Below are 18,576 nucleotides of genomic sequence, written 5' to 3'. Positions count from 1 at the left end.
ATCAAAAACAATACTTGTAAAAAAACCAAGTCTCGTAACTCAGTTGTTCTACGGTAAAAAGTTGTGAGATCCATGTTATACCAAGTCTTATCCACGCACGCATCTCAATCTTAAATCGCATGGAAACGTGTTAAGTAATTAAATTATTAAGTGCGATGACCAAGTCAATATATTTATATAAAACATTAAAGATTTTTAAGATTGAGATGCGTGCGTGGATAAGACTTGGTATTACATGGATCTCACAACTTTTTCAGTCAGTGACAAAATTAAGAAACTTTGACCCGTTATAATTCTAAAACTACTGTTTCAAATTTAATGAAATTTGAAATATACCGTGTCTTTACAATGCCTGCATGGTTAGTGAAAATTCAGTCTTCTAGTTTTATCCACAACGAAGTTACAGGGGGTCGAAAATGGCCTGAATTGCTTCGAGAAAAGGATGGTACGGCCGTGCCGCTTTTTTGCTTGACTTGGTGGGGGCACTGCCGTGCCCCCAGATAAACGCCTTGTCCATACTTTATGAGGCTATTATGGAATATGACTTACCCAAAAGCTTCTTCAAATGCACATGCTCGCATGGCATGAAAACCCCCAGTCTTTGTGTTTAAGAACTCAATAAGCAAGAATTTTAATCCAAATCTGTCAAAAACTCTATGCTACAAAGCAGATTTTTATTCGGTGTCATAAAAAACCCTGATGATATTTTTCTATACAAAAGACATCAACGCGGTACGTAAAAGACAGTTCGTTTTGATATTATATTAAAAACATATAAAAAGCGCCAAAATTCAGATTGGCTGGGCCTTCCTTCCTGAAAATATATTTTTTGCACTTCCCACTGTGTATCTACACACAAGTTAAGCAACGTTTAACGGATATTTAGGGTACTTGTAAAGCAGATTTGTAAGGCATTTTGCAGTGCTAAACATCAGTTGACACAAAAACTAAAGTTTTAGCGGTAAGGCCCCGGTCTCGATCAAACTTAGAAGATCCATTACTGTATGCAATATGTTCAACTAATGGTGACGAGATGCAAACTCAGAACGTGATGAAATTAAACGACACCTCCTGTAGATTGTGTAAGGATAATACCTAAGTATGTACCCACCTCTTAGATTTGTGTATTTACTAACCTTTGATGAAATATATTTATACAAATATCTCTTGTATTTAAGACTTGGAGAGCCGATTACTTAAAACTGATAACACATTACATACGCCCTCGACTCTAATCCCAGAAAAAGTAGTCAGAGGTGACTTATTTATTTTATTTCTTGTATTCAGGAAACAAATAGTCACTTACTAATAATTTTACAAACATTATTAAAAATAGACCTGGAGTTCCATAAAAAGATACACTAATATTAATTTAGTTCACACTACAAACGTTTACACTTAGAAAAAAATAGTTAAGGTAAACAATATATTTAGTAAATCATCGCAATTTGACTTGCAAGCGTCACCCACTTTTCGCTTGACTAATACAAGAATGATTACCTATTTATTATTAAGTACCTTATTTTCGCTGACCATACTATCAAACTATTAAACTAAATGATGAAAATGTTACTGACTATACTAAATCAATCGTAAACTAAGGTCAGTAGGTGTCTCCTAACCCAATTACCCATGTATGGACAAGGAGCCTTTAATAATGAGGTAACGAGTACGGATGGCCTATTCGTTATGTTATGAGGCTTGCATAGTAACGGCCGTTTAATGTTATTAAACTATATATTTGTATGGTTGTTTTTGATGACCATGACATTGCAATTTCGTTACTCGAATAATTCGACAAAGTCAAAGTCAAAAGTCAAAAAGTCAAAGTAAAAAGTCAAAAGGTTTACACACACAGACACAGTAAACTTAAAACACTGCTCTGTTTCGTCGGGGTTACATACGAGACTTTTGTCAATAATACCCCCAATTTACATACTTAAAGGCCGTACAGTGTACGGTAACTTAACAAAAAAAAGTATGACATTACAAGACATGACTGACCGGTCACAGGCCTATTTACCTTTGCAGTTTACTCTTGAGATCGTTTTGTTACACACTCACAAGCAATAAAAAAAGTTCCAGTGATATACCACTAAAATTGTGTTTTCAATTAAGGAGTTTAAGTACAATAATACCACGTGCTCTTAGGGTGATGGAAAACATCGTGAGGAAACCTGCACATTTAGATTTTAGATGTGTATACTAAGTGCAATGTACTTATCCCAAAACGGCGATATGGTTCGCAACCTATCACGTGACTACAAATGTGCTGCGAAAAGTGTGTGGCTCGCTTGTGAGCCACCTCTGACTACCCCTTTGGGGATTACAGTCGTGAGTGCATATGCATACATACCACTAAATTACTCCTAAACGGAAAAAACCGCCGTCTGCAACATGGAAGTAAGTACATTTAGCTAGCTGAACGATGCCGTCTATTTACAATATTGAGGTACAATTAAAAACGCATCGAAAATTACGAACCAAAAACGTAAATTTATTGTGTTCTAATTTTAAATGAAATGTTTAAAAAAAAATTGGTGGTCGATATTTTGTAAGTGGAACTTTGTTGTTGCTCGTGAGTGTACGTTCAAAAAAACATATTTCTTTATCGATAATGAGTCGTCTAGATTTCAAGAGTATACCGACCCTGAGGCTGTACAACTTTGGATGGGTTCAAAATATTATTGTAACACATTGCATAATATGTAGGCTTATTATACCTTGAGGCCGATCGGGTATCATCTTTGTTGTATAACTGGTATTGCAGTTTAATTGTCTGTTATTGTTGTGTTATACGTTTGTTGGGCAACTTCTCAAAATTGGACATATTTTCTTAAGGAAATCTCAAAGTTTAATATGTTAACTCTTGCGCGCTTGATTAAGGAAAGCCACCTCTTTGTCTGAAGCACCACAGCTACCTTAAAACAATAATTTATGTTCATATTCATGACAGAGATCCATTCAAAGATTGCTTTAAGCAATAAAGCCACCATTTTGTACTGTTTTGTTTTTAGTTTATTAGTAATTTTTGGTATTGTCCTTTTGGTGCAAATATATCGTAATATCGTATGTATGTTGTGTATTTTTCAATAAATTTATATTGAATTGTATATTGTAATTATGTTTTATCAATAAACAATCAATGCACATAGTAAGTATTATATTGTAAGACCGCCTCGACACTACCCAGACTGCTAAAAGTAGGTCTCAACAAGTATACAAGTCACGTCGCTCGACCCGTGTTGCGTAACTGTACTTTGGCAGCTTCGTTACGTGTTGCGTAGGAGGTGCAAGCATGTGTTAAAACTTTTTGGTAAAACCACACCAGACTTTTTGGCAGACAACCTACATATACTGCATTTATTCAAGCTAGTTTAAAAGTAAAGGTTAGACAGTGGGCCTTACAACACCATATACCTGCTACACCATACAACACATATTTAAGCATATTATGCTAAACGCTGTCAAGATGCTGCCAAATGCCACATGAATACCTACGTTTAATTCAAAACCTCTGTCTAGCCAACCATTTATAGACGGTGCAAATATGTATGTATACATAAGCCTTGGGCCCTCAAATGCATAGCCTAGAATGCCAAACATACATTTATCATACTTATCTCTAATTGAGTAACATTAGCTAAATTATAAAGGAACTTATAAAATGACACTCTTGACTACAGGTTGTACGAGAGAAATAATTAAAGTCACATAATCTTTGGCTTAGGTCATAGCAGCCACCTGGATGAGAATTTAAAATAATTAGTTTCTTAGATTAACTTAAGCCTTTGCTGGATCTACGACCTTATCTAACCCAAAACCTAAAGTCTGTTTTTTGATCTCAGATACTAAATTGACAGGTTCTGAACGGTTCATCCACAGTCGATTGTCCCGCCAATAGAACGATACGTCACTCAATCAACTGTTGATGAACCGTTCAGAATCTGTCCATTTAGTATCCGAGATAAAAAACAGACTCTAAAGCCTTGGGAGGCCCATAGGCCCAAGATTTAATTATAATTTTAAAAAATAGGGCCTATAAGTAGGTGTCGGCACTTTGTGAGTGGATCTTTTTCATTGATCATGAGTGAAATATACATAGTTCATACATAAATATGCCATAATTATGACTGTAATTCTCGAAAGGGTATAGTCAGAGGTGACTCGCAAGCGCTCGCTTTTTGCTGTACATGCGTACTCACGTGATAGATCATCGTATCGCCAAAAACAAATAAATATTTTGAATTTAAATTCGCCGTTTTTACGCCGGGTTGCTTGTTGATGGACCCCAACACAAGCAAGCTTGTGCTAAGAGAGTTGTCGGGTGGATAACCCGACTGTCAGATGTTTCTAAGCTGCCCGAATGATATAATGAACAATAATATACTTAACAATAAGTAATGTCGAAAGATGTAGAGCCGAGATCGAGTGAAAGTATATGCACTAGACCGTGCATTCGCGTTATAGTCTGTGGTGGGATGTGGCGACATCTATGATTAGTTTATAAGAACTGAGAACAGCTGATCGATGGTCGAGGTGAGTGACTGGTCGGAAACTACTCGTAATGTTTCTAACATGTATAGATGAGGCCTTCACTGAATGCGTAGATTTAAGTTGATGAGACAAGTGCGGTACCTAATACACTCACGGGCAATGATTAAGTTAAATAGAGAAAATCACCAAGTTACTCTTAAACGGAAAAAAAATAACTTAATGACGCCTTTTTAACGTCGCGTCAGAATATTACTTAGTTCAATAAGCGGCTTTATTATTTGGTAAGTGATCAAAACTGCATAAGTCATTGCTTCAATTTTAAAATTCTTTGTAGCCATCGATATTTTTTACAGTTACAATTTGTTCTTTTAATTTAAATAAAACGGTACATTCAAGACCTAAATTTGCCCAACTCACACCGTCACACGTACATATACCTTCCTTATTGCATAAATATATATATATATATTAAAAGTAACTGTTAAATTTTCAAGGACGATGTACAATCTTAGCCGGCCATACTTGACTTCGGAACAAACAATCCATTTCATGCCTTAACACAAGTATGTATAGTATAAACTAGTACTTTGAACTATATTTGAAAATTGCACCAATTAAATTAACGCTCTATCCAAAGGGCACAGAGTTCAAAGTAATTCCAGGGAAATTTAAGGTGAATGACCTACTGTCGGAATTTATTTGTATACAGGATAGACAGGTATGAATTATTTAAATGCTCCCAAAAATATAAAACGTAGCACGAAAACCTAAACTTTTTCAGAATGGCAATCTTTTAGTTAAACACATTTATCGCTTATAAGCGATAAGACTGCCTTTGGTACCCTAGTTAAGTGTCTATGTAAAATTGTTAATTATTTCTTGGTTTACAAATAAAGAGTACTCTATCTATCTTTCCGCTTAGTATACCCGTTTTTAAACACCCTATATGTAAGTATACTCCATTCATTCATACTTCCATAAATGGTAAACATACATTGTGTATCTTTTTAATCAAAATTTTAAATAAATAAATTACAGCTTATGTAAATCGTTTCATTGCGAAATTAATAAGTAATATTTTCATCGGTTTTTATGTTATTTTTAAATTTTCGTTTTTAAATAAAAACAAATAAAAAGCTGTCAAAATATGCAAGCTGAAGTGGCAGTGGGCTGGTCATAGGTATCTGTCGAAAACCGATGACCGATGGGGTCAACGTGTTATGGAGTGGAGACCACGAACAGAACAGGTAAACGCAGCGTGTGACGCCCTCCTGCCCACTGGACTGACGACCTTAGGCGGGTGGCGGGTAGTGGTTGGATGAGGAAGGCCGAGGACCGAGTGTTGTGGCTCCTTTGGAGAGGCCTATGTCCAGCAGTGGATGATTGGCTGATGATGATGAAATGAAAAGACGCAGTAAGATTGTTTACCTTTTATACCAAGTATGAATGAATGTAGTTTAAGTTACTTACTTCCTATGTATGATTTAATGTGGTTTATGTACCTATGCATACTATACTAATTTACATAGGCGGATCTATTTATTTATTTATATGCCTTATCGATAAGTTTTATAGCTTCAAAATGAGGACTGAGGAAATGCAACATGGATATAATAAATTAACATTTCTATGATTAGAATGATGCAACAAACACGTTCATAAAAATGTTTATTAAGTATAAATTTTAATATTTTAGCGGAGCAATAATATTATCACATGACTCATAGAGTGGGAAGTTCTTGGTTTAGTTATAAAGTGCTGACAGTTGCATGCATAAATTTAAGAAAGATAGAAAGAACATGTTTTTATTTCAGACACACAAAAACAAAACACAAGCCTATAAAGAAATTTTTGGGTAATAAATAAAGACGTTTTAGTGCCAATTTCTCCATAGTCGGTTAGAGCATAACCAGGTATTAGTGGTTGACTTTTGACACAACATCTGTCGAGAATTTTTATAAGATGACGCATAATTGATAACCAATCCCTGGTCGGTTAGATAACAGACTATAGAGAAATTGGCACTAAAGATAGAATGGTTAGTAAACTATATAAATAATGCAGTAACAAAAGAATTAGATTTCCTCAGAAAACTAAACAACTTAAAAATAGTCAAGGGTTAATAACTAGTAGTTCTTGGAATAGTGTTGTGATTTGCCTCAATACGAGGTTTTATGGTGATAGACCTTGCTTTGTTCTCTAGTGTAGTGATGGGACATAATGTTATCGATAAAGATTGATTTAAGTAACAAAAAAAATATGTTTCGAAAAATCTATCGAATTTTATGTCTTTAAATCAGCTATGTCGTATGCAAATGTATTGCCATTAAGTTGACATGAGACAATATTAAAAATTAAAAAATAATAAAAATAAAAATTAATTAAAAAAGTTAACTTTGCTTTATTTTACTACATGTTTTTTTTCATAACAAAAACTTGTTGTTTGTGTAATTAAATTTAATACTAAAGAAAAAATGTTCCTTCAATTTTTTCGTATTCATTCAGTGAAATGTTTGATAATTACCGTTTTATCGATATCAACAAACCTATCCCATCCCTACATCGTACACGCAACTTTTAGCTGAAACGCAGACAATAGTGAGATTGTACGATAGTAAAATTTTGTTTCCTATCATTGTTAAGTTTTAGTTCCGAAATACACACGCACACACACATATTTTACATTTATTTACTTGGTATATTGTTAGCTTAGATAAATAATATGCAACATCGGTGCGGTGGTAGCTCAGTCGGGTAAGCGCCCGCTTCTCACGCAAGAGATGCGGGTTCGATTCCCGGCGCTGACATGTACCAATGAGTTCTTTTAACTTAAGTACAATGTATATTATCGCTCTTACGGTGAAGGAAAACATCGTGAGGAAACCTGCATATCTAGATTTAGCACATCTAGATATGTGAACCCACCAACCCGCAGTGGACCAGCATGGTGGGAAATGGTCCAAGCTTAGGAAGGCAGTTTAGACCTTGTGGATATGCACAAAGGTTCCACTCGAGAGAGCCAGGTGCAGGTACTTACACCCCCACAGAGAATAGAATAGAACACCCCACTTCTACCACTGTGCTCTTATTTTTAAACTACCTGTACCCGCGAGCTTCGCTTCGCCTTAAAACGTTTTCCCGTGGGAATTCCGGGATAAAAAGTAACCTATGTTCTTTCTCAGGGTCTAGACCATAATGTATACCAAATTTCATTCAAATCCGTTCTGTACTATTGGCGTGAAAGAGTAACAGACAGACAAAGTTACTATCGCATTTATAATATTAGTTAGGATTTGTGGGGTTAGAAGATTTGTTTGATTTTCATTTGCCTTATTCTTTCAATGGTTGTCATTGGGTTGAACTGAAAACTGTTTGGTACGAGTAGTAAACAAAATGACGACCGAATGGCGTAGTGGTTAGTGACCCGACTACTGAGCCGAAGGTCCCGGGTTCGATTCCCGGCTGGGGCAGATATTTGTTTGAACACAGATATTTGTTCCCGGGTCTTGGATGTGCCCGTAAAATGGCAATAGGCCCGCCCCCTATTACATTGGGACTAACGTAACACTCTGGCGAAAAGTGGGTGCAGCAATGCATCTCTGCCTACCCCGCAAGGGAGTACATTAGTACAAGGCGTGAGTGTGTGTGTGTGTGTGTGTAGACAAAATGCGGTCAGTTTTGTACCTTATTTTCGTATGTGCCTCACCATCTTGTTCACGTATTGGTAATCTAAGATTGTCAGAGTCAGCTCCTAGCTGCATCTAATGTAATTTGCCTCTGCAATCTTCGAATTAAAGATGTGAAATCTCAATTTGTTATGGCGAATTTTGTTGTTTCCGATGTCTGTATAAACTAAAGGTACTTATTTAATTAATGAATGGTATTGATAAACCGTAATAAAAAATAGTTATACGTAATGTATATTTGTATATTTGACGGTCGAATGGCGTAGTGGTTAGTGGCCCTGACTGCTATGCCAAAAGTCCCGGGTTCGATTCCCGGCTGGGGCAGATATTTGTTTAAAGACAGATATTTGTACTCGGGTCTTGGTTGTTGATATTTATATTTAATATGTATCTATCTATGTGTTTGTGTAGATATATCAGCTGTCCGATACCCATAACACAGGCTCTGTCTAGCTTGGGGTCGGATGGCCGTGTGTGAGATGTCCCCCACACATATTTGTAGAGTAGTTATAATTATTATTATCTGCGATACCCTGATGGCCTGATATATAGATAGATCTTTTCTTTATTTTGCACACAAACAGAAATTACAAAAGAAAATGCACAATATAGACGATACAATATATGATAATATTATATCCTTTCACCGTAACCTTAGTCCTTATGTATTACTGCCAGTTTCAATAATAAAATATCGATAGCTGACAGTTACTATCATACAACTTTGACACATAAAAAGTTGCATTCCGTCAAAATAGATATATTAAAAACTGGCAGTTAATATTTTTCACCGTCACTTTTAAGACGGGGTAGACGAGTTCTCTAGTGGAGACCACGAACAGACAAACGCAGCGTGGGACGCCCTCCTGCCCGCTGGACCGAGGTCCTTAGGCGGGTAGCCGGTAGAGGCTGGATGTGGAAGGCCGAAGACCTAGGCGCTCCTTGGGAGATGCCTATGTCCAGCAGTAGATGATTATTGACTGATGATGATGACGTTAGTTATAAGCATTGATTTTTTTATGTGATGATGATGGTTGTTTAACTAAGTATCTACAAGGTGTTGCAAAAAGGGTATACTAAGCCGAAACCTACATGTGCAGCATGGTATATCTAAGACCGAAACTGAAGACTGACTACACATGCAGGTTTCGGCTTAGTATACCCTTTTTGCAACATCCTGTATATCATTATCAGAATAATATCCAATAATTGTTAATTTCGTTGTTTCAGGTTAAACTGGCACAATGACTCGAGCACGGCACAGATGGCTGGGGATCAGTTTGTTTTGTAAGTTTTGCTATCTTATATTAATTATATTCATTAGTATAGTTATAATCATTTATCAGTCACTAGCTGTCCCCGCGCGCTTCGCTTCGCCTTAAAAAGTTTTCCCGTGGGAATTCCGGGATAAAAAGTAGCCTATGTTCTTTCCCAAGGTCTAGACCGTATGTATACCAAATTTCATTTAAATCCGTTCAGTAGTTTTGGCGTGAAAGAGTAACAGACAGACAGACAGACAGACACAGTTACTTTCGCATTTATAATATTAGTTAGGATGATATAAATTAATATTGTTGTATCGATAATTGGGCAGCTTGAAAACATGTGACAGTCGGGTTGCCCACTTACCCTACAACTCTCTCAGAACAAGCTTGATTGTGTTGGGGTCCACCAACCCGCACTAGGCCAGCGTGGTGGACTAGGCCTAAACCCTTCCTTCATTGGAAGGAGACCCGTGTCCCAGCAGTGGGGACGTGATGGGTTTTGATGATGAATTAGCTTTCCCTGTGAGCTTTGATACGCCTTAAAAGGTTTTAGATGCGTTATTATCCCGGGTGTCAGCTTACAAACATTATACTATACATGCCTAGCCGTGTTCCCATGAAAAAATAGAAACATCCATACTTAAAAAAATATACTTATAATATTAAATATTATAATAAACGCAACCTAATGCGTAAACACAGGAGAGTTAAGGTAAGAGTCCACCTATCGTACGTATCGGACCAAACGGATTTTTATCAATTTATAGAGAAACGGCGGCGTCGGCAATGCTGATGAAGCGGAGCACTTGCGTGAATTTCTATACAAATAATACTGAATGCAATGCGTTCGATACGTACGGTCGCCTGCGCCTAAAAGTATTTAGTTTTTAAAATAGCGATCCCTGATGATGAAGGGACCAGCTACATCTGTTATAAATCCGGGGACGTGTTGTGTGTGATGTGTGTAGCAGTGGCGTTTATGTGGATGTGCTTGAGCAGCATGTGAGCTTGAGATAGGTGGACGCTTATCTTTATTGTTATAATCTCCATGCTCCGGTTTGGGATAAACCTGCGACCTTTAGCACAAAAGTCATATAGGTAAGTAGGTAGTTTGAATACAAATCCAGTGCCATCCTGAAAATTAAAACCTATAACATAAGGCAAAATTAAGGAAAAACCGAAAGGTCAAAAACACTGATTTTGGTAAGACCCAGTGGCAATCTACATAAGTGATTAAGAACATTTCGCAAAAGTCCTTGTGATTTTATGATTATCTCAGAATTTGTGGACTTTTTCGTATTTTCCTTGACATTTTGTTATACTAGGTTTGAATATTAATCGATTCATTTTATGCATATCAAAACTTTTATACATATCATACTAGCAGACCGAGATCTATGTTATTATGTAAAATAGGTACGTAAGTAAGCAAATAGGCTGTTTTTAACAGCATGCGGATTAGATCACGCACGCGGGATTGCCCCACACGCGTTCATCCCGCGTGCGTGATGAAATCCGCATGGTGTTAAAACAGCCTTACTAGGCGGAATTGTTAGGGGGACGATACGAGATCCCCCAAGTGATTTATATGGGTAACAATATCCGTCACCTGATATGTCTACACAGATACGTAGTTAGTGTGGGATCGAATACTTATGCCAGATGTCGTCAATTAAAATTATATTAAACCCTCAACCCTCTCTTTTCCAGGCGTCCTGCTGGCGGCAGAGCTCCCGGTCTCGTCTGCCGTGAGAGCCACCTCGCTGATCTTCAAGCCCAGCACGAGCACCACCACAAGTACAGCCGCCCCAGAGGGACTGGACGCGGAGGGCGGGGAAATGGTAACTATTTAAATGGACTGGGTTTAATCGGTGATTCTAACTAAAATCTAAAGTTACCAAACTGTCTTAGACTAAGGGCTGATTTTTCAATGGTTTTCCGGGAAATAATTCTGATGCGGTCGCTTCAAAATGTTTTTTTTATTTTAATCTAAACAATGCTTAGGTATCTGTATTGAAAAATCTGCCCTAAAATGCATCAGTCGCGGTAGCGGTAGGACAAAACGCCCCTTCCGGGCACTCACAAAAATATACTTTTTGTCATTGAAATACGGCTGTCTAAGGTGATCTAAGGTCTCTTGTTGTTTCAGTGGATTATAAGATATCCCATGCTAAAAATTTAATATTTTATGAATATTCGTATGTGGTTGTGAATGTTAGAAACTAAAGTTTCATACCTACTATCTGTGACATTTTGCTAAGATTTTTGAGGCAGGCGTAATTTCAACTCAACTTTCAAGGTACAAATAAAAGTTATTATAATAATTTATAATCTTAAATACCTAATTATAATCTCAAACAACGACTACATGAAAGACACACCTAAAAATCTATTCTAACCCCACCCTCCTAACTTTCCAGGCGGACATCATGGCAGAAGAAGCCGAGACCAACGCCACAAACTCCAAATACACAGGCGTACCACAAGTGGATTACATCTATGACCCAAACTTACCAAGAGAGCTGAACGGGTTCAACCTGTCTGACTACCCGTTCTATGCGACGGTGCCGGCGCTTGAGTTCATAGACTTCAAGTGTGATGGCCTGCACGATGGGTTCTACGCTTCTATTGCTCATAAGTGTCAGGTGAGGCGTTGGTCATTTTATTTTTGCGACTGCGACACGAGTCTGTTATCGACGTCGATAAACTAGTTTTATCCCTCTAATCACAGCGCCGTACTTACGGCGTATCGCGATATAGTGACCTTCGCTTATCTACTTCTATAACGAAATAGTGAAGCGGCAGCTGGTTAAAATGGAAAGATGTTAAATTTGATTCATTTGTGTTTTTCTGGAAATTATGTAAATTGGAAACGGATCCCGATGTAAGTAAACAGATAGTAGCTTAGTCATGGTGTAGCTTTATTTTAACCTAGACTCTGAATTAGGAAATTTCACTATTGGTTCCCGCCCGACACTCTTCACTTAGGGTTCCCGACACTCTTCCCCCCAACCCCAACAATGATCAAGTCTGCTCTATGTGTTGCTAGTTTTCCAATCAGAATGGGTAATAACCCCTTGAGTAAGAAAGAAAGAAGAAGAAAGAAAGAAAATATACCTACTTTAGTCTGGAGTCCTTTCGTTGTACCTCGTCACCCCTTTTGGATTACTGTTTTAACACCTTTTTAACTACCCTGTATATCATTTCCAGGTGTACCACCACTGCATCTACGGCATCCGGCACGACTTCCTGTGCGCCAACTACACGGCGTTCGACCAGAAGACCTTCATCTGCCAGTTCGTCTCTGAAGTCGACTGCAAGAACTCCGCTAACTACTTCCACAGGTATGTAGATAGATAGATAGAGTACTCTTTATTTGTATCAAGGCGCATCGATGAATTTAAATGTCAAACGTGGGCTTGGGTTTTAACGATAATTAAGCCTACGATGAAAATCTAAATCATCTAACAGTAGCGTGTTTCGGAATAAATTCAACCCTAGGCAAAAGCGAATGAGACCAAAATATGACGTCGGAAAAAAATATAATTCGCTTTTGCTTTCGTCTAGGGTCCACCCAATATCTATACCTACAACACAAGCACTATGATTGACGACGGAACTATTATTACTACATACCCTTCAAATATAAATTTGGATATCATCCGACGCATATTTCGCTCTCGGTCTCGCTTTCGTCAAGAGCGGAAGTTTAACAGTACACCATGCTGAAACCTAATAAACTATTAGGTACGGTCAGCTGCATAAGTAGCTATACACTTCTGTGCTTTGTCAAACTGACGAACCGTCAATGTTTCAATGAATTGATAGGCGATTTCAGATTGGCAAGGTGACTGTAAGTACGTACATAAATTGACAAATAACTTAACCATCCCGCACCTAACTTCCAGAAACGACGCCCTCTACAAAGCAACCACAGCCGCGCCGACGCCGCCGCCGCCCACGACCACCACCACGGCCGCCCCAGCCACCCGCCGCCCAGCCAGGCGCCGCCCTTCGAGATATGATTATTACGATGACGAGGATTATTATGATTATGTTGAACGGTGAGTTTGAGGAAACGACATTGAAGCAAATTATAATTTACAGCTGCCACTCGTGTGTTCGTTATCGATGTGTGTGTTTTTTTTAGTTCTGTCTGTCTGTGTGGTAATGACTGTGTGTTTGTTACTGAGACTAGTATTTATATAACATAAACTATAATACCTACAGGTTTTGTTTGCTTAGTGCTATTTCACCTACTTATATCAATATACATAAATATTAATATTATATTTGGTCTTGCATTGTTGAACCTTTTTGTATCTAGATATGTACCTACTATCTACGTATGTGATGCTGTTCTTGAATTAATTAACATGCCCACACTATTTCCATGCAGGAGCATTGGGCTGTTTTACATCTGTGTATTGTACCTACATAATTATTTTTAGTATGTGATATTCCTCTGTGTACTTGTGGGTGCCTATAATCATAGACTAAATAATCCTCAATATTTTCTGATATACCTTAGCAATGAGTTGAAACTATGTAACTATTGTTTTGTGGTTGTCTTTGTGTTATATACATACTGGAGGTGTACTATGTACCAGTTAGGATGTTGCTTGCTCAATTTAAATTCAGACAGGTTGAGTGTTGAAGTGGAACAGGAGACTGATTCTTTTTCAGCCACATATGTGTGGCACAGGTGCTGATGATGATGGTTTTGTCCTTTTCATAGTATATACTGGGCATTTTCAGCTTGAAGACAAATCTGTTTTATTTATTTGTCATTTGCACTGGTTTATTATGCATACACTTTAGTAAGTGGGTAGGTATGCCACCCTGATCTCTTTTCCATGAATAATAACAAATTCTTAAAATTAGGTCTATTTAATGCAGGTTCTTTAAATACAGGACATGATGACTTTATTTTCGCAATGGATCGTTTTCAGGCAGATATAGTTGCTATAAATGAGACGTGGCTGGGCCAGGGACAGGGGGCGTGCGCGCCCTCAGTGCCGGGCTACAGGCTACGCCATGCACCCCGCCCCGCACACATGGGGCGCTCTCGCGGGGGCGGTGTTGGTTTTTATATTAAGAATAATATTAATGTGCGTTACCTAAATCACCCTTCAGTTAATGTAGAACAATACTGGATTTCAACGCGAGTTAAAGGATACCGTATAGCTATAGGTACGGCTTATAGACCGTCGTGGATAAATCTAGATGTATTTATTGATGCCTTAACAGAATCAGTAACTTCTTTTTCTAATCATGATCAAGTGGTCCTACTAGGTGATTTTAATGTTAATATGCTGGATATGAGTACTAATGAAGCTAAAAAAATTAACCAATTTATTGATTACCTACATTTAAAACAAGTAGTTACTCAGCCTACACATTACTCTGTGGGTAATGAGACTCTTATAGACCTTGTTTGTACTAATATAAAAGTTAGTGATGTCACTGTCACCAATATCACCGGGTCGTTGGGACACGCCATGATAAATGTAACTTTAGCCATAAAAAAAATTAAACCCCCAGTTAAATTCTTAACCTTAAGACCTATAAATCATATAAACTTAGAAAACTTTAACAGAGATCTTTTTGCATTAGACTTCGAAGCTTTAATGTGTTGCTCTACAGTGGATTTGGCAGTAAATCAATTTAACATCTTAATAACATCACTCTTTGATAAACATGCACCTGTTAGATCCATTAGGGTTCGAGAGGGTCAGTCTCTCCCGTGGGTGACTGACTCTTGCAAGCTAATGATTGACTTACGTAACAAAGCACATGAGAAATTTAGACTAACTAAATCCGATGAACATAAAAAGCACTATAAAGATTTAAAAAAACTTGTCGTTACTAGTATAGCCAATGAAAAACGCGCCTATTTTGATCAATTTATTAATACCCAAATTAATGAACCGAAAAAGCTTTGGAAAAATTTGAAGAATAAGGTCTTAGTCGATCCTTCTAAAAGTGACAGCTTACCAGATTCTTTTAATGATCCAAACAAAATTAATGAGCATTTTTTAGATATTCCTGGTACTAACGATGTTCCTGTTTCCAACCTTGACTTTTTAACTACTCACCGTTTTGGTACTGCTGTGTTCGAGCTTAACCCAGTCTCTGAAACTGAGATTGCCAGATATATTGTTGCTATAACATCCAATGCTACAGGCATAGATGGTATTAACCGGGATATGATTTTGCTTACACTTCCACATACTTTAACAGCTATTACTGCTATCGTTAATAGGTCTATTACTGAACAGTCTGTTCCGAAGTGCTGGAAATCAGCACTAATTAACCCACTGCCTAAGGTCGACCAACCCACTTCACTTAAGGATCTAAGGCCAATTAGTATTCTACCTTTTTTATCAAAACTAGTAGAGAAAGCCGTCTACACCCAACTTATAAAATTTATTGAGGAAAACAATATACTTCCATCCTTACAGTCTGGATTCCGCAAGAATCGTGGTACAATTACTGCATTGCTTGATGTTGCAGATAATATTCTGGCTGAACAGGACATAGGTAATGCGACGATTCTATCGTTGCTGGACTTCTCACGTGCGTTTGATTGCCTGGATATTGATCTGCTTCTAGCTAAATTAACTTACTATGGTATAAGTGGTCATGCCATTGATTGGTTCAACAGTTATCTGTCGAATAGAACCCAGTCTGTCAAACTAATGCTGAATAATGGCACTAGCATCACATCAAATCCTTTACCCGTTAGTCGTGGGGTACTGCAAGGCTCAATCCTTGGTCCCCTTTTGTTTATAATTTATAGCACGGATCTAACCGCTGAAATTAAATATTGTAAGTACCATTGTTACGCTGATGATGTTCAACTCTATGCATCAGTCGCACCGGATAATTTGCAAAAAGTACTGGAGGGAATCAATGGTGACCTTGATAACATAGATAACTGGTCTAAAGATAATGCGTTGGTGCTGAACCCATCTAAATCGAAATATATGGTTTTGGGCTCCACTATGCAGGTCAGAAACATTATTAATACTAATGCTTTAACTATAAATATGAAAGGCCAGAGTATTGAACGCGTTCACGAGGCAAAGTGTCTGGGTTTGCTCCTTGATAGTGGTTTAAAATTTGAAAATCACATTCAGAATATTGTCAAAAACTGTTTTTTCCGTCTTAAAGTTCTATATAAAATCCGCTCCTTACTAACAGAAAAAGTACGCATTACGCTGTGTGAGACTCTAATCCTCTCTAGGCTGAATTATGGAGATACTGTTTACGGCCCTTGTCTTCTTGAGCGAACTCGGCGTCTAATACAGCGGGTGCAAAACGCCTGCTGTCGTTTTTGTTTTGACGTACCACCTCGAGGACACATTACTCCTTTTCTAAATAAAGCATCCATGCTAAACATGGAGGCCCGAAGGTACCTGCATACTTGTAGCCTAGTTTTCGACGTGTTAAAGTTTCAAAAACCTGAATACTTGTTTTCTAAACTTTGTTTCTCCCCTTTTCATGACAGGTATGGTACTAGATCTTTCCGCCCAATTTTGTCTGTCCCTAAACATGTTAGCGCCGCGTTTGAAGGAAGTTTCCGTTATCAAGCAACAAAATGCTGGAATAATATTCCACCACCTATAAGGCTCTTAAAAAATAAAATTAATTTTAAAAATAAAATAAAATTGTTTCTTCTTATTAAGCAAAAGACTTGATAACAAATTTAGTTATCTACAATAACTATTTATTCATTACATATTTTCTATATTTTTGTTACATCCGGCGCAGATCGTCTAACAATAAATACGTTCATGCAATATTAATACTATGGTGGGTGCTCTGTCATCCACTGAGTACGACCCTGCGTCTCTTGCTGGTTAGCTGCACACCTTTACAACATTATCAAACTAAATAGGTAATTTTTCTTCAAAACAATATATTTTAAGTAGTTTTTTTTGGCTCACAATTTATGTAATTCGGCACCCTTGGAACAATTAAATGGGAGGTAACTGAAAATCAGCGGTTTGCTCCTGGAGTAAACATCCACGCTGAGTTACTTCACCCTTTTGGTCCGCTTCAACACACAACCTGCTAAGTACAAACCTGTCTTTATCATAGCTACTATTTACCTAGTTATAAGTACAAATGTGTATATCTGTAATTGTGATTTGTTGTGTATGTAAGAAAGTGGATCAAATAAACGCTTTATCTATCTATCTATCTATGTGGATAGACGTCACTATATCGTGATTCGCCATAAATACGGCGCTGTGATGAGTTTATCTAAGGCAATATCGGAAACGTGGCGGCCGCTGGTCGAAGTGATATAACTAGAGCTTATTGCTACTTTAGTCTCTCTTTGTATTAGTGGCATGTACACACAATGTTAACTTTAAAATATATTATGTAAAATACAAAGAATGCTACAGAAGTATAGATATAGTAAGCCAAAAGTTAGTGTTTCAGGAGGTCATTGTAAACCACTTTGGTTGTACAACTTACGACTTTTTTAATTGCGTTAAAAAATACTTTATAGTTTCCTATCCAGGTCAACTGTCAACTTACTACAAATTATTATTTTTCATTTAAATATAATATCTTTAGAATGAACCTTAGAGTCGGGTAGCTCTGGGGTATCCTTTCTGCTTACAATACCCAATATGCTATAAACATCCTGTGTAACATTTCTTTGTTAAAATTCCAGTGGTAGCAGACGGCGTCGTCCGCAGCGGCCCCCGACCCGGGGGGGAGGTCGTCGGAGGAGACCTTACGACGATTACGAAGAGGATGATAGGTGAGCTAATAAATGTTCTGTGTGTCTATCACGGGCCAACGTGGCAATTCGCTAGCGTTGTACGATACTACACAAACATAATAAAAAAAGAACAGCGCCAATTTTTCATTTGTCATACAAATTGCTATCGAATTACGCTAGCGATTTGAGTTGATAGCACTCGTGATCGAGGCCCTGATAAATCCCAAAGAACCACAACAGTCACGAGTCAAGACAGACGGCTTTTTTCATTTAAAAGTAAAAATATTGCATCTGAAAGATGTAATTTCAAGAATAAGAATCAACATTGTCCACTAAATATACATGAATTTTATATCACTCACAAAAAGTTAACTTAACCATTACC

The 18,576-nt window shown here is 37.5% G+C and overlaps 1 protein-coding gene across 1 annotated transcript in view; it reads left to right on the top strand.

Moving 5' to 3' along the window:
* Nucleotides 1-18,576, top strand: part of LOC105380871 (proteoglycan 4) — a 47,982-nt gene that overhangs the window by 26,217 nt on the left and 3,189 nt on the right. Inside the window, exons 3-8 of the mRNA XM_048622149.1 lie at nucleotides 9,414-9,470; nucleotides 11,159-11,289; nucleotides 11,869-12,093; nucleotides 12,659-12,792; nucleotides 13,357-13,512; nucleotides 18,135-18,230. Of these exons, the coding sequence (XP_048478106.1) occupies nucleotides 9,428-9,470; nucleotides 11,159-11,289; nucleotides 11,869-12,093; nucleotides 12,659-12,792; nucleotides 13,357-13,512; nucleotides 18,135-18,230 (785 nt within the window). The 5' untranslated portion in view covers nucleotides 9,414-9,427. The remainder of the gene's footprint in view (nucleotides 1-9,413; nucleotides 9,471-11,158; nucleotides 11,290-11,868; nucleotides 12,094-12,658; nucleotides 12,793-13,356; nucleotides 13,513-18,134; nucleotides 18,231-18,576) is intronic.

The sequence above is a fragment of the Plutella xylostella genome, chromosome 2 (genome assembly GCF_932276165.1).
Source record: "Plutella xylostella chromosome 2, ilPluXylo3.1, whole genome shotgun sequence".
Lineage (NCBI taxonomy): Eukaryota > Metazoa > Arthropoda > Insecta > Lepidoptera > Plutellidae > Plutella > Plutella xylostella.
This window is presented reverse-complemented; position numbering and strand designations above follow the sequence as displayed.